This window comes from Schistocerca americana, chromosome 3 (assembly GCF_021461395.2).
Source record: "Schistocerca americana isolate TAMUIC-IGC-003095 chromosome 3, iqSchAmer2.1, whole genome shotgun sequence".
NCBI lineage: Eukaryota > Metazoa > Arthropoda > Insecta > Orthoptera > Acrididae > Schistocerca > Schistocerca americana.
The window spans coordinates 954,800,345-954,821,788 of record NC_060121.1 but is presented as its reverse complement, the minus strand read 5'-3'; the positions used below and the strand labels follow the sequence as shown (position 1 = coordinate 954,821,788).

Below are 21,444 nucleotides of genomic sequence, written 5' to 3'. Positions count from 1 at the left end.
TGTTTCAGCTTTCAATGTAACAGGTTTTCTTCTCATGACTTGCCTGCATTAGTTGAACCTGTTTCCAGGCTTATGATTTCATATTTTTTTCAAATGTTTTTATCTATTGAATTTTATGTGGATATAAAGTTTAAGTAATGTAAAAAATAGGGTGTTGAGTAACTCTGTCACAACTGGGTTTTCACAAAGTACTTTTGTTTTTATACCCGTTTACCATTGTATCACACAGCTGTTCCCACCACAAGTGTATTATACCTCTAGTACTTTTCCAAGTTTGTGAGTGTAAAAAGATGACAACTTTTCAATACTTTGATCCTGCCCCGTAGCAATGACAACCTCATTCTTGGACACTTAAGTCTCCTCTTACCTATCAGAATTGCATAAAAAATGTGTAACTACTCCATATTTAGCAGTTGATCAGTACTTGTTACAACCATTTCACAGATGTTCTTATCATTGATGTTCAAAATTATTTTTTTACCACTGGACATTGGCAATCTGTGTGGCTTGTTTTGGAAAATAGTAATTACTATTTCATTACGTGGAATGACAAGTCGCAGGTAGTTCACACTTCCAACTGTTCAAAAGCTAAGAAATTTTTTAGCACACATTCTCAAATCTATTAAGTATGTGTCAGATCACATTAGCAGGGATCAGATTTTCCAAAATACACTGTTCTCCTCATATCTTTGTGTATTCTGGAATATCTTTATGATATTCTTTCATTGCAGTTAGTCTCAGCCCCTCCCCAAACATATGAAGTTAAATTAGATAATTTAAAGCATAAGAAATGAAAAAAATGAATTAATACATTAATTTATAAAACTTGGGATTGATATTTTATGCAAACAAATGAGAAATGTATTAAGATGTTTCAAAATGACAGAAGAGGGTACGTGGCAAGAAAGAAAAAATAAGAGAGATGAAAGTGCAAAAATACATGGAGTGAGAGGAAGGCATAGGGCACAAAAATTCAACCAAGGGAAGGGAAAATTTTCAAGATATGTATATCTTTCCTTTAAGATCTCAATTTCTTGAAGTCATTCATATTGGTATTACTGAAATACACAATTTCTGCCCCAATCCTACATTTCTCACCAATCCTACATTTCTCACCAATCCTACATTTCTCACCAATCCTACATTTCTCACCAATCCTACATTCACTGTTCACATGGTCCTTCTAAGTGTTAAATGAAGCTTAAAACAGCTATTCTCAACATGCAGATGGAAATTACAATGTATTTTCTCATTAGTTTCCTATTGTTGTGAAAATTTATCTACTACATTTGGTGAAAGTTGGAAATAGAAGGACCAGAAGGACAAAGACAAAGTTGATGGCACAGCATTCTTACGTGTCACACGAACCTTTTTCAGTGAATAATTTACTTACACGGTGGAACTGGATGGGTGTACACATTTATCGTATCTACATTTTCTGTACATAGAATTACACATAGATATAAATTACACAATATTTTACTTCAGCTCATCAACATATGGAACACAATGCAGCTGACCAGCAGCACCCATTGACAACTTGCCATTTGCAATTTTCTTCGCAACCTGGAAAGAAAAAAAATGTGTAATTATAGGAATAGAATACGGCTAACTACTTACGAACTACTTTCCAGTTGAAGCATGGACAGTGAGATATGTGATTAATAAACAGATTATTTTAGAACTAGAACACTGTGTGTCACTAAACAGTTTGCGTATGAGCAGTTTCACTCCACACCACAAATCACAGCACTATCAGATACATGCATGTGCCATGAAACTGTAATAACCCCATATACCTAACAATGTAAGTACAGTAAAACTGTCCTTTCAAACTACAACAAATAAACAGAATAAAATTCTTTCAGGAATATAAAATAGAGAATAAAAAGTATACACAACAACTAACATAAAATAGAAGACAACAGTTCCTCTAGTACTTTCTTATGGTATTACCCTCTAAAATGTAAAGATAAAAAGTGATGAGACAGATGGTTCAGAACTAACGATACCATGCAGTACACAGAAAATGGAGGATTCGATCATATTATTCATCTGCAGAACTGGTTGCTTCAAAAACTTTGTGTTCTGAAACACAGTAAAATAAATATTCAAACAGCCAAGCAAATACCTGAAGGGAACATGTTGAAGCACAGTTTTTCTTTATTTTCTGAGTTGGAAGAGTATCATATTCTATTGAATCAAGTAAAAGTCACTGTTACTATTTCATTTCTGTGCAGCTTTATCTTCAGTGTTTGTGGGAATGAGATGGGAGTCAACAATGTGAGAGACACTGCATAGTTAAACTGGACTTCTAGTTTCTGCATGGCAACTACAGTCATGTAATCGAAGAAATTACCCCGTGAGCATGCACTTCTGCTACTACGGCATGCAGGTGAGCATGCTCAATGCCAACGTAAAGTACTGTAGAATTGTGTGTAGAATCTAATAAATTAAACGTCTCGGAGGCGTTCAAATTCTAGACACATTCATACTGAATATAACTAGAGGTGGGGAGGGAGAGGGAGGGAGGGAGAGAGAGAGGGAGAGGGAGAGAGAGAGAGAGAGAGAGAGAGAGAGAGAGAGAGAGTTGGCACTCAAACACTGCTCAGTGACAGCCACACCACATGCTTTGACTGGCAATGCCGGAGGCAGTCCTCCTGTGTGTTAAATTTCTGGTTCTGCCGCTGTCTTGAAAAATTTACTCAGAAACAAGGTACAGTGTTGATGTTCTATGTGTAACTCCAGGAGTGGTTCTATAATGTCACCCTTAATTACATTAACTAGAGATCTGCAATCACATGGGCACTGACACAAAACACACAACAAACTGATCAGCTACATCAGGAAATGCATGTAATAAGTGGAATCCTCAGAACGGTTCTCCAGGCTGCCATTTCATTCCAGGCTGCTAAACTGCATCTCCCTACCATTAACCTTCCAATATGAACATTACTATATTAGGTTGGTATTACACCATCATATTTCTTTGTCAAAGTTGATATGTCAAATATTTTCGTCAAAGAAATTTGATAGTGCAATACAGAACTTTGTCAAATCTCATCTTTCGCCACAGAAATATGATCAAATCTAGGATCTCACTGTAGATTTGATCACGAAAGTCATTCGTCTTCTGTTCAGTGTGAAATGTGATCGCTTTGAGTGCTGGCATCGCTACAGCTATCTGACGCTTGTAGTGGGTTTGTAAACATGGCTGCAAAGTTTAGTTGATGTGATCCTTCGACTCTCGACAGGGTGGAGGAGTGAGCAAGGGACACAATGCGTGCTATTAATCATGCGCTGGTGGGTTATGCTGCAGTTGACTTCAAAGCCACCACACAACTGCAGCCATCAACCTCTAAATTGGGAAACACCAAGGCAGCTTTTCAGCGAGCCGGAATAGAGAATGACACATATTAAAACAAAATAAAAAAATTCTTAGTTCTCCATTCTAGTTAGTCTATGTTTGAACTCTGGATGTCACCAGTTAAAAGGTACTTCATCTCTTTCATACTTCTCATTAATTTTGAAGTAGATCAAACACTAATTCTGTTAATTAAATTATTCAAAAATAAAAATTGTTCTTAATATCCACCTAGTGCACTAAACATTTATCTTCAGATATTCCTTCTTCAGTGCTTTATAAATCACTTCGCACATTTGTGGAATTATTTTGGTTAATGTGCACTGTGGTATTCAAGTTCCGCGTAGTAAATTAGAGTAGCTCTCTCCCATAGCAAGAAATCAGTGTTATAGTGAACCTGTCTTCTGCACACACAGCATTACTCAGGTAAGTATTCTGCTTTGTAATATTTTACTGAGAAAATACTGAAATGCACATTCTTCCATTTGTGAGTAATTTATAGAAGACTTGACGTCCCACACTTGCAGCACTTGTAGCAAATTTTGATGACTGCTTTTATTATCTTGACATTCACCCAAGTAAGTTTCCTTTCTTTCCGCCATTGCTCTTTCACATGCATACTCAATGCAATCGTGGTACACGCAACTGCGGCACATAATAACCAGTTATTGTTGTCCACCATCCTGAACTTTGACAGAAAATATGATGACAGTGTAATACCCCTTTTTAGTGTCACGTCAAATATCTTCATCAACAAAATTTGACAAATATTTGATCATATTTCTTTGTCAAAGATAGTGTAATACTGCCTTTACTATGGTACAAAAAATACACATTCCAGATGTCTGGCATACAACAATATGCACATTCTAAGAAGAATAACAATGAGGTCACTGATGGGAACAAATGAAATAGAAGAAGAAGAAATAATAATAACCATCATTACCATCATATGCATTACAACAAGAGAATGATTTTATGTATTTAACCAAAAAATACATAAGTTCTACTGTTTACAGTATCTAAACATCGAATAGCCCATGCAACACACGAATGTTGGGGAACCAGACAAATGGAGTGCCTCATCTGATTCTTCATGTAGGCTCTTCATACTGCCAGGGAAATGTCTTTTAGAACACTCATTTACAATGTGGCTTATTTTCTGGATATCACCACAGTTAAACATAGTGAATGTTGTATTTGCATATAACTTCTCCAGTCCATCATTTACCAAGTTGTACTCACATCTCCCTAGGATGACGTAAGCCTGGAACTGTAACAGTTGAGTTGTCAATAAATTCATGGTTCTGTGTTCTCACTGTTTGTCACTCATTCCATTCAGTGGCCAAGCTGAACCCAGCAGTAAGTATTTGGAATCATTCACACGCTGGTCTTCTGTATTTGAGGTGTTTCTCAGGAAGTGACAGTAAATCTTCAAGAAAAGGCATCGATTCATTTTTAGAAACTTACTGACAAAGATTTCAATCAAAGTGAGCTGGACAGATGTTCAATAGTACCGATGGCCAGCACATGATAATACTGATGGCCAGCACATAAATATCGATCTGATTGTGCCACTAATGGTCTCATAGCTGCATTCAAGTGAATGTCAACTTTCTTCACGCGTGATGTGAAGCAAACAAATTGGTGCACAATAGTTTGTTGTGAAGTACATCAACACAGCAGATGCTCTGCGGAGGGGATGGGAAGGGGGAGGGGGGCGAGGGGGAACTGAAGCTACTCATAAGTGATGGGATAGACAAAATATCAGGCAAAATGGACCTCACTTCAGGTCATGGTTTTAGGAAGTCATAATCCTGTCAAATCAAGGTGGTTATAATTAAACTTTCACCATCTAAGCCAGTGTAGATAGAAAACTATTTACCTTATGGGTACCCAACTTCAGAGGAATGATGTTCCGACTGCGTGCAGCAGGATTTGAATTGTTGGTAGTGTTAGTGGCATTACCTGCTGTTAGGTGCTGGTACTGGAAGGCAACTTAACTGTTGAAACGCAAGAATCAGTGTGCATTACAGCTGCAGACAGTCAACATGGGTCTGAATAACATGAGCAGGGCTTTACTCGTAGTAAAGTTGTTTTTATCACAACAACAGCAATAGTGCTCCTGCTCTTCAAGAGCAACGCCACATTAAAGGAAAAAGAAGAGATCCCCTTTCCTCACCAGGGTTGAGTAACATGATTTGGAAATTCAAATTAGCTGGAGATTTTGGAACTGCTCCTGCGAGAAGCCAATAGTCAATTGCGCCACAAACTGTTGCAGTTATTGTTTCCATAGCTGAGAATGCTGGACGCAATGTGCTATCTTCGAGCAGAGAAAGAGCTGTCACAACAGCAGAACATTACATGATCCACCATTCAAAAATTGCTGCGACCAATCTAGTACAGTTCCAGGCTGTCATGGATGCAGACAGCCATCACACTGAGCAACATTTGTGGCCTGGAATGTACACATGGTATGCAATTAGCACACGTTAACCTTTCATGTGGAAATTAAAATAGATTTCTTTCAATGGTTTATTCATTATTTCTCATCTAATTGTCCTTACAAATGTTTCCACCAAGTTTCCCTGTCCTACAATCCCTCTCAAGTAGTGAAAGTTTAGTTATAACCACGCTGTACATTCAATACCACGACAGTACTGAGTGAAAACTCGACAATAGACTACTACTCTACATACTACTAAACAGGAGAGTTTTCCTTTTTCATAAACAACATACATTCTTTTTCTTTATAAAAAAAAATAATTTATGACTGATCACAGAGGAATTACTTATGCAAATTCGTCACAAATTGGTATTCACACAGGGATCAACATAAATTGCAAAATTGTAAACTTTGGCAGCCTAAGTATGAATGTGTGATGCTGCAGCACAATTTCACCATGCAGATGGCAAGGCTAGTCAACAGTGGGCATGTTGATACCAGAGCATAAAGCCTTTGGGAATTTCATTCTGTGTACTCAGTTGTATAGTAACTATGCCTCAAAGGCAGGCACGTGAATAATATATGCAAATATCAGCATTTGTGACAGGACATGAAGTGGGGCTCCATGAAGCTGGTTGGAGTAATTGGTGAATCATTTAACATTTGAATTGGAGCAATTGGCAGGAATGTGTGAACCATAGCCAAACAGAGCATCAAGAAGGTGACAGCCGACCTAGAGATAGATGACAGAACATGAGGACCAAGCAATCTTCAGAGAGGCACTCAGAGCCCTGAATTATTCATCACCACCACCCCAATATGCAACTGGTTTTTCAGCGATCACACTTTAATAGGCGGCTCAGAGAAAGGGGTCTAACCTCACTGCACCCCTTTTGCAAATTACCACTGACTGTACACCAACAAGCCCATTTTGCACAGGTGTCTGGCGCATTTGGCATAGAATCTCACCGACTGGAGAATTGTCTTCAGTGATGAGTCCCGCTGGGAACTGAGCCCTGCTGACCAGCAAATATGTATCTGGAGACAGTATGGACAGTGGTGAGATACCAACCTGTCTGTCACTGCCTTATGGCCCGACAATCAGGAGTGATTGTCTGAGGCTCCATTTCATTTCATAGCAGGACCCCTTTGGTTGTCATCTGCAAAACCCCTACATCACAGCAGTATTTCAATGACCTCATTTTGTTGACATTCATGGCAAGCTATCCTGGCCTTACATTTCAGCAACATAATGCCCCGCCCACACATGAGAGTTTCTACTGTTTGTCTTCATGCTTGCCAAACCCTACCTTCATCAGCAAGGTTGCCAGATCTCTCAAAAATTCAACTGAGAATGTTTGGGGCATTATGAACAGTGGCCTCCAGCCAGCTCATGATTTTGATAAACCAGCATGTCAATTGGACAGAATTTGGCACAATATCCCTCAGAAGGGCATCCAACAACTCTTGTCAAACAATGTCAAGCTGAATAATTGCTTGCATTAGGGCCAGAGGTGGACCAACACATTACTGACTTGCTCAATTTGTGAAGATTTTTCCTCTTGAAAAAATCATCCAGTTTTTCTGAAGCTGTACTCATTTGTTTGCCCGTGCATTACATCACATCGACCAAATTCTGTCCCATTCAGGTAAGTTCTTCATGGTGTATTGCTTTTATCTCAGAGTGTATAATAAAAAAAACTTCAACACACAGTTAACAACTTCAAACAATACACTGTCTACTTGACAAGTGTACCTCAAATACATTTGCAACAATCAGAGTCACAGTTCACAGCAGATCCTACTAATTTCGTTTGTTCTGCAACATTTTTATGCAGTGTCACCGCAGTCTTCTTCCATGGAGGCTGGCCCAACTCCGAGGCAAGGGTCCACAGCTTTGATGGACCATTAAGAACAGCGAGTGTGGCCAAACACAAGTTGCCACCACATCATCCTGTCTAGTAGCAATTCTGTTTCCATTGCCTTTCAGTTAACATGCACAAACGTGGAAACCTCACACTCAACAGACGTGTTCCACTTTCCGATCTAAGTTAAATAAATTTTCTTCATTTGTTGGTCCTAAATACATTGTGCAACATGTTACTTTAACAAAGTGATTGTTACACTACACTGTCAAAATTTGAGTACTGCTGTTAGTAGATTTAATGTGAGCACAAGTGTGTGGCTGACCCTTAGCAAGGATGAGTTCAACTTCAAGGAAACTGGCATGAGATATGCACCATGTGAAATTTTATTATGACAATGCATTTAGAGATTCCAAAAATTTCAACAGGACAGTATCACTTTGAGTCCACATGGAAAAGGTATCATCACTGTATCTAAACCAAATCAGGAGCTGAAAGCTTATAGATCCCATGAAAGCCTCATGCCAGCAATCCATGAAGAGGTTCACACAGGAAGGAGCCATCCTGGTATCCATGCCACCCGATCTGTTTGTTTGTCTGACCCTCAAAGGTCTACTAGTTATAACAAACTTAGCTTTCTGCTCTTACTATTTCTTGATGTCTTTTCTGGAATCTCTGTGTTGCTTGTTATCATATCTTCCACATTTTTAAGTTCTCAGGTTTTCAAATCACGTCCAGTGCACACGTTAACAGTCAGCCTTTCCTTCTCAGCCCGTCCAGTACATCTTCCCTGACCTGTGGTCCACAATTCTTCCCATTTCCTAAACCTCATCAGTCCTCTTCCTTCATGTCTCTCTCCCTTTCCCTTCAACCCTTCTGCCAGAAGGAGCTCGGGCATTTCCAGATGTTGTGTACGATTTCCCCTGCCGCTAATTTGTGAGTAGATTTTTTTATCAATCCATATTATATTTTCGAACACACTCTCTTTGTTGATTTATTGAAATGTTAGACACACAGCTAGCTGAAGCTGGTAACAACTGGGAATCGGTCAATGATATACAACTATCAATTCAGTAGCTCCCATCAGCCACTTAACAGAGAGTCTCGTTAAAGTGCATGCACAGTAATGAAATGTGTTATATTTGCAACTTGACTGTCGGTAAAAACTGTATCACAAGTTGGAGCATGAAGACAGGAAATGCTATGGGCGAAAGGGTGGGGGGGAGAGGGGGGGTGCTGGGTGAAATGCAACTTTCAGATCAAATGCTGAAAATGTTTTTAGTGAAATCAACATGTCTTTTCCTTACATCTACTAACAAATCTCAGGACTGATCTCAAAATTGTGTGATGGCAGATAGTACACTGCAGAAGAGTTTTCTTTCTTATCAACTAGCCTACTTACTGCTGTAACATCGGCAGGCGAGATGCTGTCTATGGTGGCAGCCAGCTGCTGGCCAGTGTGCACATCCCCCCTGAGTAGAGCCTGATAGCCAATGCTCTCCAGCAAGTTATCTCCACTCTCCTCACTCATCAGGACAGCAGCTTTCAACTGCTTCTTCGCACGGTTCACGTCATCTGCAGAAACGCTTCCTCCTCGGAGTGTCTGCACAGCTGCTTTTACAACCTGGTCAGAAGAAAGATTTTGCAGAAAAATTGGAAAATCTTGATCTTAGATCAATTACTGTAACATAGTAAAACCATTAACAAAGCCAGCCGAAGTGGCCGAGCGGTTCTAGGTGCTAGTCCGGAACCGCGCGACTGCTACGGTCGCAGGTTAGAATCCTGCCTCGGGCATGGATGTGTGTGATGTCCTTAGGTTAGTTAGGTTTAAGTAGTTCTAAGTCTATGGGACTGATGACCTCAGAAGTTAAGTCCCATAGTGCTCAGAGCCATTTGAACCATTAATAAAGTCACGCCAAACTCTAAAAATATAACTAGTAACATTAACAGAGAAGAAATATAGCAAAACTTGTTAACTCAACAACTTAATGTGTAAAGGAGCTGCATAATTTATCTATAACTCATTCTGACATTTCAGTGATATTTCATTTATCTTACTTTGTTTAAATTCTACTGGACCTCTTTGACAGGGGCACAATAGTTTATGACATTCTAGAAGTTTTTAAGATGAAAAGAACCATAAAAATAAAATTTTGAAATGCAAAATTTTAGAACCTAAGTAACTACAAAATAATTATGATAATGATTAATTAAAATAAGTTTTTCAATGAGATGCATTTACTCAATTGGTAAGGTATCAACAGCGCTAAATGAACTGTGTCTTTTAACCTTTTGATGACGGAAGCAATACACACCAATTATCAATAAAGCAAAACAGCATAATACATTATACAATAGTGGCTGTGAAAGACAGGCAACTAAATCAAACATGATGATGATGATGATAAAAATTGTATCCCTCAATTACATAATGGAGATTGGGCAAAAAGAAACTCTTCCTAAAATTAAAACTGGAACAAAATCTTCATTAAGAACAAAATGCCTGGGGTTTGTGGGTAATTTAGCTCTCAACTTAGCAGAACTTTGTGCCCTCATCACCACCCTCCAAAAAATTACCTTAAAAATTGAACTACAAGGATTCTTCAAGTAAACTGAGATCATGCCCATGGAACCACGAGTACAAGTCTTCATAAACAATCAAAAAATTACCATTGTTCCACAGTTTAAACATCCTTGAGAAATCATCAAGTACAACTTAATTGAGAAAGGAACATGTATAAATAGAGCCAACAAAATGATAAATGCTCAATTTCTAACTTGGTCAAGTATAATAAGAAATACTTGTCAACAGACACTAAGGTCCAACATTACAGAAGTGTGACTCTCCCAGAAGCCACTTATGCTTGCAAAGTCCAGTCCCAATTCACAAATTAAAGAACTGATCAATTCCTCAAAACTGAACAACCCTCAGAGCTTGCATAAATCAAAAAATACCACATTGGAAGGCACCTGGCCCTCCTCCCCAGAGAAACTATTGAGATATTGTGCCAACTACCCTCACAACGAAGAAGAATATAACTCTTATTTCCACCAAAACTTGAATCAATTTAAACCAAATTTGGTACACACAACACTTACTGCCTGGAAAGAAGTACTGTGGGGTAAGTTAACATCTAGCTCTCATAGGAGTGTGGGTGGTAAAGGGCTGGTAGGGCCTGACATCTACGCTGCCCTGCACAACTGGCATGCTGTGTTGGTAGTATTGGAATGTGTTTCAGGGCTTATATGTGCAGATGGGCACAGCTGAGCAGAAAGAGAGGGAAGCAGGAGGGAGGAGATGGACAGTAAGAGTGGGGGGGGGGGGGGGAGGAGAATGAGATGGATAGTGTAAGGTGAGGAAAGATGGATGGAGGGAGGGCAGAGGTGGGGGGGGGGGGGAGAGAGAAAGAAAGAAAGAGAGAGAGAGAGAGAGAGAGAGAGAGAGAAGGAGGGGGTGGGGGGGGGGGGGCAGGAGGTGATGGCCAGAGGAAGAGTGGGAGGAGGATATGGAAAACAGAAGGTATGGAGGAGACATGGTTGGATGCCTATGGAACTTCTTACACGTACACATTGGCAAGTATGTAAATGTTAGAGAGTTTCAATTTTCTGTAACAGGTAAAAGTGTCACAGTGGCATCTAGCGTTGTTCCAGCCCCAATAGAGTATGGAAGGGGTGTGCTCAGTGTCAGATTTTGAGTGATCACTGAAGGACATGGAGCTGTCATGTACTCTTGAGAGGCAGCATTATCAGCATCTGACAGCATTATCAGCCTCCGTCAGAGTTTAAAATGGGTCTCATGGTGCATTGCCACTTGGCCAGGTTGTCAAATTCTGCAGTACCTGGATCTATGAGGCTGTGGTCCAATGTTCAAATGCATGGGAATATGGAGGCAGGTACACTCATCAAGGTCTGACTGACCACATTCGAGCTCTGCGACTGCCATATGAGACAAGTAATGGACTACCCACATTATTCTGCATCAACCCGCACCACTAGTCAGAGACTAGCAGCTACCAGACTAACGAAATTACCAACACATAGTTATGCTGCTTTTAACCTCATAAAAGAAACAACAGCATTTCGAGTAGTGCTGTGATTGGGAAGCATGGACTACTGATGAATGGTGTTACATTGTGTTTTGCATGTGTGCATTACGATGGATGAATGTCATCGGTAAGTATGAGGTGATCAGAAGAAAGGTCCCATTCCTACATTATTTTGGACAGGCACAGTGGTGTTACAACAGGGAGCATGGTGTGGGGAACAATTGGCTACAATTTCAGATCGCAGCTGATACTGATTCAGAGAACTCTCATGGCACAACAGTGCATCACATACATCCTCATGGGTTACCTCTCATGTGACTGTATTGGGGTGGCATTCTTCAACAGGACAATGTTCCCCACATGACATGTGCCTCTATGAACTGTCTATGTGATGTTGAAGTACTCCCACAGCCAATAAGACCCAAGATCTGTCCGCGATAGAATGTGTGGGACCAGCTCACATGGCAACTCTGTCCCAGGGATGTATTGAAGATATCAAAGACCAATTACAACAATTGTGGGCAACATTGCTTCAGGAGAGGGTACAACAACTTTATGGCAAGCTTAGTTCACCCACAATCTATGGGTAGCACCTTTAACTAGTAATAAAATCCTGGCCCGCCCGGTTGGCCGTGCGGTCTAACGCACGGCTTTCCGGGTGGGAAGGAGCGCCTGGTCCCCGGCACAAATCCGCCCGGTGGTGAACTGGCCAGTCTGTGGCGGTTTTCCACCTGCCTCGGCAAATGCGGGCTAGTTCCCCTTATTCCGCCTCAGTTACACTATGTTGGCGATTGCTGCGCAAAAAAGTTCTCCATGTACGCTTACACACCATTACTCTACCACGCAAACATAGGGGGTTACACTCGTCTGGTGTGAGACGTTCCCTGGGGGGCCGAACCGCACAATAACCCTGGGTTCGGTGTGGGGCGGTGGAGGGGTGAAGTGGACTGCGGTAGTCGTCGTGGGGTTGTGGACCACTGCGGCTGTGCCGGGGACGGAGCCTCTCCATCGTTTCAAGGTCCCCGGCTAAAATACAATACAATACAATCCTGTGTCCCGTGTTAGTACCTACCCACTGCTTAAATTTTCAATTAAAAATCATCCGCACTGGGGGCCAAGGACTTGTGAATAAGAAGTCATCCCGCTCTGCCAATGGCCTTGTCACAGAGGGTGGAGGAGTTGATGGAGGTCCAGGGCACTCTCTCGCCCTTGGCATGAGAAACTGCCCCTAAAAGGTGTAATCATCTACAATGATCAACAGCATGAGGATGCAGAAGGCAATGGAAACCACTGCATTAAAGAAACAGTTCATCCACAGGACATGTCGTCTGTAATTGAAAAAGTATCATGATGATATCTCCATTGGCAAAAGGTTCCAGATTAGTCCCACATTCAGTTCTCTGGGAGGGAACTGCCAAAGGGGCAATGACGATGAGTAAAACACTGAATAGCCCACAACGGGATAACATTCTACAAGTTGGAACTTGGACTGCCAGATGTTTGAAAGAAATAGGAAACGTAGGAAATCTGAAAATGGAAACGCAAGACTCAATCTAGATCAGAAAATTGTATACCGTGTTTACTCGAATCTAAGCTGCACTTTTTTTCCGGTTTTTCTAATCCAAAAAACTGCCTGCGGCTTAGAATCGTGTGCAAAGTAAGTGGAAGTTCTGAAAAATGTTGGTAGGTGCTGCCACAACTAACTTCTGCCGTCCAATATATGTAGCCCTACACAGGCATGCTTTGCAGGCACAAAGATAAATACTGGTGCCAAAACCTCTGCGTCAGTACATAAATTTAAAAAACGGTGGAAGACGAGCTTTTTTTCTCCACCCCGAGTTTCGACCACTGCATTTTCAATACACTGTCCAACGAGGTAAATACAAATTCCGTACTGTTCACCTTCGAATGTAGCAGCATTTCAATTTACTATTAAAATTCGACTGGCAGGACTGTTTGGGATGTTTGTCAATATGGCCAACTCTACGTTCTGAATTTTTTCCTACCTGTCAACAGAAATGGTTGGTAATTGTGAATCACATGCAGTATTCTCTTCACCATAAGAATAATACCAACATAAACATTTTCCCATGTATTCTTTCGTGTTTGCTGCTATCTCATTTAAATCTTGTCTGCCTAATAAACTACGAAACTAGTGAGAGACAACAGCAAACGCTGAAGAATATACATATCATGTCATGTTTATATTCGTATTATTCTTATACCTAACAGTGATGCAGTCAGAAATGAAGCACGGCAATTGACTAGATTTTTAAATCTAAGATGACTAATTTCTGTGCAGAATGTAACGTACTAAAGAGGCATCTGCGAAGATTTTCAAACGGGGAAAAATTTTAGCTAAACTCTCATTCAGAACATCATCTATCATACGCAGTCTATTGTTTGGTTCTTGTTGATCATTATCAAAGAAAGCAGCAGTGTAAGTAACAACAAATAGCAGTCTCTTGCCATTGTTTCGCTAATGAAACAATTCCCTCCCCCCCCCCCCCCCCCCCCTCTCTCTCTCTCTCTCTCTCTCTCTCTCTCTCTCTCTCTCTCTCTCTCTCTCTCTCTCCTTTTTTTTTTTTTTTTTTTTTTTTTTTTTGTAAGCGGCGGTACCTAAACCAAGCCATGCTGCAAGCAGCGACAGGCCGTAAACACTCATTATCAGAATGCGACAATCAATGCATGGCACAGTACAGTAATGCAGTTTCAGCTTATAGTGACGTAAACACCTATAACAAAGAGAATGGCACTTATCAGATCAAAGAAAAATAAGCAATCGAGTCAAACCTGACGAAGCATGTGAAAAAGGAAGGGTACCCGTATAAATATGGACGAAGTGCCTGACACATAGCAATGGCTACCTGGTAAAGCTTAACTGCTAATCTTACAACTCGAACCAAACTACAGTTGCTGTATCGTCATTCATTCGACCTAAATTGCCTCTCATATTACAATGGACCAACTTTGTTTCTATTTGGAGGTGCGGCCTAAAACTTTTCGCTCCCCTTGAATTTCGAGTCTCAAATTTCAGGTGCGGCTTAGATTCGGGAATTTCCCCCCCCCCCCCCCTCTTGATTTCGAGTCTCATTTTTCAGGTGCAGCTTAGATTCGAGTGCAGCTTAGATTAGAGTAAATACGGTAACCAGAACAGGAAAGTACGGCAGAGTGTGTACTACTGTGAACAGTTCACTGATATGGTTGTCATCAGATTCAACTGCCAACCAGTACCAACAACGGAAGTTCAGGTATAAATGCCAACATTGAAAGCAGAAGATGAAGAGGTGGAGATAGATAGAACATTTGAGGATACTGAACAGGTAATTCAGCATGTAAAGGGAGATGAAAATCTAGTCATTGTGGGCATTGGGATGCGGTTGTAGGGAAAGTATTAGAAAAAAAGAGTACAGGTTAATATGGGATTGACTATAGGAATGGGAGAGGAGAAAGTCTAACTGCGTTCTGAACTAAATTTCAGATGGTAATAGTGAATACTCTGCTCAAGAATCAGAAGAGGATGAAGTATACTTGGAAAAGACCAGGCAACATGGGGGCAATCCAACTGTATTACATCATGTCAGACAGAGATTCTGGAATCAGGTATTAGATTGTAAGGGTAGACAAGATTCCGTCAGAATTTCAAAAATCGTTGGGGAAGTGGCAACCACATGACTATTCAAGTTTGTGTGTAGAATCTGGGACTGCCAACGTACTACCAGACTTCTGGAAAAACTTAGAAAATTATACAGATGAATGTAAAAGAAAATTGAGGATCTGTTAGATCATGATCAGTTTAGATTTAGAAGAGGAAAAGGCAGCAGAGAAACAGTTCTGATGTGATTTCATGCTTAATATTGGAAGCAATACAGAAAAAAAAAAAAAAATTACCACGGTATGTTCATTGGATATGTCAACCTGGAAAAGATGTTCAATAATGTAAAATGGTGCATGGTGTCCGAAATTTTGAGAAACATACCGGTAAGCTATAGGGAAAGACATGCAATATACAACATGTATGAAAAACAAGAAGGAACAGTAAGATTTAAAGGCCAAGAATGAAGTGCCCACTTATTTCCAAGATTGTTTATACTAAGCTGCAGAAATTTCGTTGGGAAGCCCTTACATATCCTCTTTACACTTCCAATCTCTTCCCAAGCTATATCAATATTTTTGATGCCCTGAAGAAAGACATTTGTGGCCGTCAATTTGCTTCGCACTAAGAGGTCCATGACTGGATACAGTCTTGGTTCTGTAGTCGACCGCAAATGTTTTTTCATGAAGGCATTGACTGTCTTTCCTCTCAGTGGGATAAATGCATTAACAGTTACAGCAATTACTTTTGAAATAATGAACAGTTTACTAACTATTGTCTCATTTTCATTTGACTCCCTTTTTAACATCACATGCCCTCTCAACGTGTGAAGTTTCATTTTTTCTTTCCTCCTTCCCTTTTGGGTACTTCTTTGTCAGGCAGTGTAGTTGGCATATTAGTAACTTTTCAAGCAGTTACCACTGTGAAAAGGGTGTATAAAGGAGTGATCCAATAAACAAATCTATTTTATAAATCACAATAATGGTCAAGCAAGTGAGAATTCCGCGCATATCTAAACAATTATTAAATACTTAAGCTGCTGAAAAAAATCTTGTCACATTTCTATAATGATTGCAATGATAAAATCTCCTGGAGTAGACATTACTTTTCAGACTCTAAGCATACAGGATTGTCAAAAAGCTTGGAGTTTCCAAGTTAATTGGCATTGAGCTTAGCCTTCAGGTCATTACACGTGCAAATTCAAGCAGTCTACCAGATATAATTAATGCCAGCTGCTCTCATAGCAAAGATGATAGCGCACGACATTGCTCAGCTTTTGGCTCAGGTTCAATCCTTACTACCATCCCATATCTAATTTTTATATCAGATTCTTGATTGGTTTTAGGAAACCAAACCAAGATAATGTTTAGTGATGGTGCCTCTAGCACATCACTTCAGTTTGCGAGCACAACTTGAGTAACTTCAACGCCAATTAAACCACTGGCTTATACAGCTGGCTCACAGCCAGTCACAAGTTACAAGTCCATTATTACATTGTCAGCTGTGAGAATGGCCGAGCAGCTACAGCTTCTTTTTAGTGTTTCTTCTTCTTTGTTAATAGATGGCATGACGGGATACCATTGGATATCTGAGAAATCAATCTATTTAGCGTGTGTAAAACACTATTTCCTTCGATATTTTGTGACTTATAAGCAGTTGGTTGGTTTGTGGGATTAAAGGGATCAGACTGCAACGGTCATCGGTCCCTTTTCCAAAACTTAAAAACTACCACACAGAGTAAAAAACGGATAATAGAGACAACAGACAACACAGGACAAGAAAAACTCAGACAAAGAACAGACATAACAAATTAAAATCACACAGAGTGTGGCAGTGGTTGGCCGACCATAGAATAAAAAGGGAAAAGCCAACCACGGAGAACACATTAAAAACTCAGTTTAAAACAGTAGGCCAAAGGCCAGAATCAACACAAAACAATAAAATAAAACATAAACACTCATATTAAATGATAAAAACCCCCTGCCCAAATAAAACGTAAAACTAAGCCAGCCATAGCAGGGTCATCAGTTAAAAGGGCAGGGAGCGTATCAGGCAGCGCAAATGTCCGCCTGACCACAGCTAAAAGGGGGCAGGCCAACAAAATGTGGGCCACTGTCAAAGCCGCCCCGCAGCAACACAGAGGAAGGTCCTCCCGACGCAGTAAGTAACTGTGTGTCAGCCGGGAGTGGCCAATGCGGAGCCGACAAAGTACGACTGAGTCCCTGCGGTTGGCTCGCATGGATGACTGCCACACAGTCGTCGTCTCCTTAATGGCACGGAGTTTATTGGGCGTGATCCAATCGCGCCATTCAGCGTCCCAAAGCGCAAAAACTTTTCGGCGGAGGACCGCTTGCAAATCAGTCTCTGGGAGGCCAACATCCAGAGATGGTTGCCTGGTGGCCTCTTTCACCAGGCGGTCAACATGTTCATCGCCCGGGATACCGACATGACCGGGGGTCCACACAAAGACCACAGAGCGGCCGCAACGGGCAAGAGTATGCAGGGACTCCTGGATAGCCATCACCAGACGAGAACGAGGGAAATACTGGTCGAGAGCTCGTAAACCGCTCAGGGAATCGCTACAGATCACGAAGGACTCACCTGAGCAGGAGCGGATATACTCTAGGGTCGAAAGATGGCAACCAGCTCAGCAGTGTAAACGCTGCAGCCAGCCGGCAAGGAACGTTGTTCGGAATGGTCCCCTAGAGTTAGCGCATAACCGACACGACCAGCAACCACCGAACCGTCAGTGTAAACAACGTCAGAGCCCTGATACGTGGCCAGGATGGAATAAAAGCGGCGGCGGAAGGCCTCTGGGGGGACTGAGTTCTTCGGGCCCTGTGCCAAGTCGAGCCGAAGGCAAGGGCGAGGAACACACCATGGGGGTGTACGCAAAGTGGCCCTAAAAGGAGGTGGAACAGTGAAAACCCTAAGCCCGGAGAGAAGCTCTTTCACGTGGACCGCGATCGTACAACCTGACCGGGGCCGATGTTCTGGCAGATGGACGACCGATCGCGGGAACAGGAGACGATAGTTTGGATGCCCGGGCAAGCTAAAAACATGGGCAGCATAAGCGGCCAGTAAATTTTGGCGCCTGAACCGCAATGGAGGGACACCTGCCTCCGCAAGTATGCTGTCCACTGGGCTGGTCCGGAAAGCACTAGTGGCAAGGCGTATTCCGCTGCGTAGGATTGGGTCCAGTACCCGCAGCGCAGATGGGGATGCTGAGCCATAAGCCAGGCTCCCATAATCCAGACGAGACTGGATTAACGCCTGGTAGAGCCGTAACAGGGTAGATCGGTCGGCGCCCCATCAGGTGTGGCTCAAGCATCTCAGGGCATTTAGATGCCGCCAACACGCCTGTTTAAGCCGCCGAATATGAGGCAGCCAAGTCAGCCGAGCATCAAAAACTACACCCAAAAACCTGTGGGTCTCCACCACAGCAAGGAGTTCGTCGGCAAGATAAAGCAAGGAGTTCGTCGGCAAGATAAAGCTGCGGCTCAGGGTGGACTGTTCGGTGCCAGCAGAAATGCATAACGCGGGTCTTGGCAGCCGAAAACTGAAAACCATGTGCTACAGCCCAAGACTGCGCCTTGCGGATAGCGCCCTGTAGCTGACGTTCAACAGCTGCAATGCCAGTAGAGCGGTAGTAAAGGCAGAAGTCGTCAGCATACAGGGAAGCGGAGACAGAATTTCCCATCACCGCAGCGAGCCCGTTTATTGCGATTAAAAACAGGCAGACACTGAGGACAGATCCCTGTGGTACCCCGTTCTCCTGGACTCGGGAGGAACTATGGGAGGCCGCTACTTGCACGCGGAAGATACGATACGACAGAAAATTTTGGATAAAGATCGGCAGAGGGCCCCGAAGACCCCATCCATGAAGTGTAGAAAGTATGTGATGACGCCATGTCGTATCGTACGCCTTCCGCATGTCGAAAAAGACAGCGACCAGGTGCTGACGGCGGGCAAAGGCAGTACGGATGGCCGACTCCAGACTCATCAGATTGTCGGTGGCGGAGCGGCCTATACGGAACCCACCCTGAGACGGAGCCAGAAGGCCCCGAGACTCCAGTACCCAATTCAAGCGCCGGCTCACCATCCGTTCGAGAAGCTTGCAAAAAACGTTGGTGAGGCTAATGGGGCGGTAGCTGTCCACCTCCAAAGGGCTCTTGCCTGGTTTCAAAATGGGGATGACAATGCTTTCCCGCCATTGCGACGGAAACTCACCCTCGACCCAGAGACGGTTGTAAAGGTCGAGGAGGCGTCGCTTGCAGTCCACTGAAAGGTGTTTCAGCATCTGACAGTGGATGCGATCTGGCCCAGGAGCGGTATCAGGGCAAGCGGCAAGGGCACTGTGAAATTCCCACTCACTGAATGGAGCGTTGTAGGATTCAGAATGGTGGGTGCGAAAAGAAAGCCTCCGACATTCCATCCGCTCTTTAATGGAGCAGAAGGCCAGGGGGTAATTGGAAGAAGTGGAACTCAGAGCAAAATGCTCTGCCAAACGGTTGGCAATTTCGTCGGAGTCTGTACAAACTGCTCCATTCAGTGAGAGCGCAGGGATGCTGACAGGGGTCCGATAGCCATAGAGGCGTCGGATCTTGGCTCAGACCTGCGATGGAGAGACATGGAGGCCAATGGTGGACACATACCGCTCCCAGCACTCCTGCTTGCTTTGGCGGATAAGGCGGCGGGCCTGCGCACGCAGACGTTTGAAGGTAATGAGGTGTTCAATGCAGGGATGTCGCTTGTGACGCTGAAGCGCCCGCCAGCGATCTTTAATCGCTTCAGCGATCTCAGGCGACCACCAAGGCACAGTCCGCTGCCGAGGGAACCCAGAAGAACTGGGAATGGAAGATTCGGCGGCAGTAACGATGCCCGTGGTGACCGATTGAACCACCGCATCAATGCCATCATTAGAGAGAGGCTCAATAATGGCAATGGAGGAAAACAAGTCCCAGTCAGCCTTATTCATTGCCCACCTGCACGGGCGCCCAGAAGACTGACGCTGTGGCAGAGACAGAAAGATCGGAAAATGGTCACTACCACACAGGTTCTCATGCATTCTCCATTGGACAGATGGTAAGAGACTAGGGCTGCAGATTGAAAGGTCAATGGCGGAGTACGTGCCATGCGCCACACTGAAGTATGTGAAGGAACCATCATTTAACAGCGAAAGATCGAGCTGTGCCAATAAATGCTCAATGGTGGCACCTCGACCTGTCACCACTGACCCACCCCACAGAGGGTTATGGGCGTTGAAGTCGCCCAGTAATAAGAAAGGTGGCGGCAATTGGGCTATCAGCGCAGCCTGGGCCTGCTGCGCGACATCACCATCCGGTGGAAGGTAAAGACTGCAGACGGTAACAGCCTGTGGCGTCCGCACCCAAACAGCAACCGCCTCTAAAGCTGTTTGTAGAGGGATAGACTCTGTTGTGTCGGTAGCTGGGCCGACACCGTGAAGTTGATGGCTGAAAATGAACTCTAGACTAACGCTGTAGCCGATAGGGCACGCAAGGCTAAAGCAGACGGGCGTGAAGTCTGGAACATGAGAACTTATAAATGAATAAGAAGAAAAGTATGTAGATGCTTATTACTTATCTTTTTATTAGTCCTTGGAATACATCTCTCTTGAATACTCGTAAGCTATAGGCACTGATACAAATGGCGCCTTGCTAGTTCGTTGCCATTAACTTAGCTGATGGCTATTCTGTCTCTCGGCTAATGAGAGAGAAAGGCTTCGTACAACTGGGCGGTAGCTAGGTTCTCGTACAACTGGTCGTTAGCTAGGTTCACGTACAACTGGGGGGTAGCTAGGTTCTCGTACAACTGGGCGGTAGCTAGGTTCTCGTACAACTGGGCGGTAGCTAGGTTCTCGTACAACTGGGCGGTAGCTAGGTTCTCGTACAACTGGGGCGAGTCCTCTCTCGTATCACGAGACCTGCCTTGGTGGTGGCGCTAGGTCTGCGATCACAGTGGCGACACGCGGGTCCGACATGTACTACATGGACCGCGGCCGATTTAAGCTACCACCTAGCAAGTGTGGTGTCTAGCGGTGACACCACAGACTCGCTGTTAAGAGAGTTAAGGAAATATATGCAGATGCCACCAGACACCCTTTCATA

General features: G+C 42.9%; 1 protein-coding gene across 1 annotated transcript in view; it reads right to left on the bottom strand.

The window, feature by feature from the left end:
• Positions 1-1,403: 1,403 nt before the first annotated feature.
• The window catches only part of LOC124606881 (cytochrome b-c1 complex subunit 2, mitochondrial), a 61,566-nt gene continuing 41,525 nt past the window's right edge, over positions 1,404-21,444 (bottom strand). Inside the window, exons 7-8 of the mRNA XM_047138977.1 lie at positions 9,078-9,299; positions 1,404-1,566 (exon numbers count right to left, since the gene is read on the bottom strand). Coding sequence (XP_046994933.1) covers positions 1,480-1,566; positions 9,078-9,299 — 309 coding nt within the window. The 3' untranslated portion in view covers positions 1,404-1,479. The remainder of the gene's footprint in view (positions 1,567-9,077; positions 9,300-21,444) is intronic.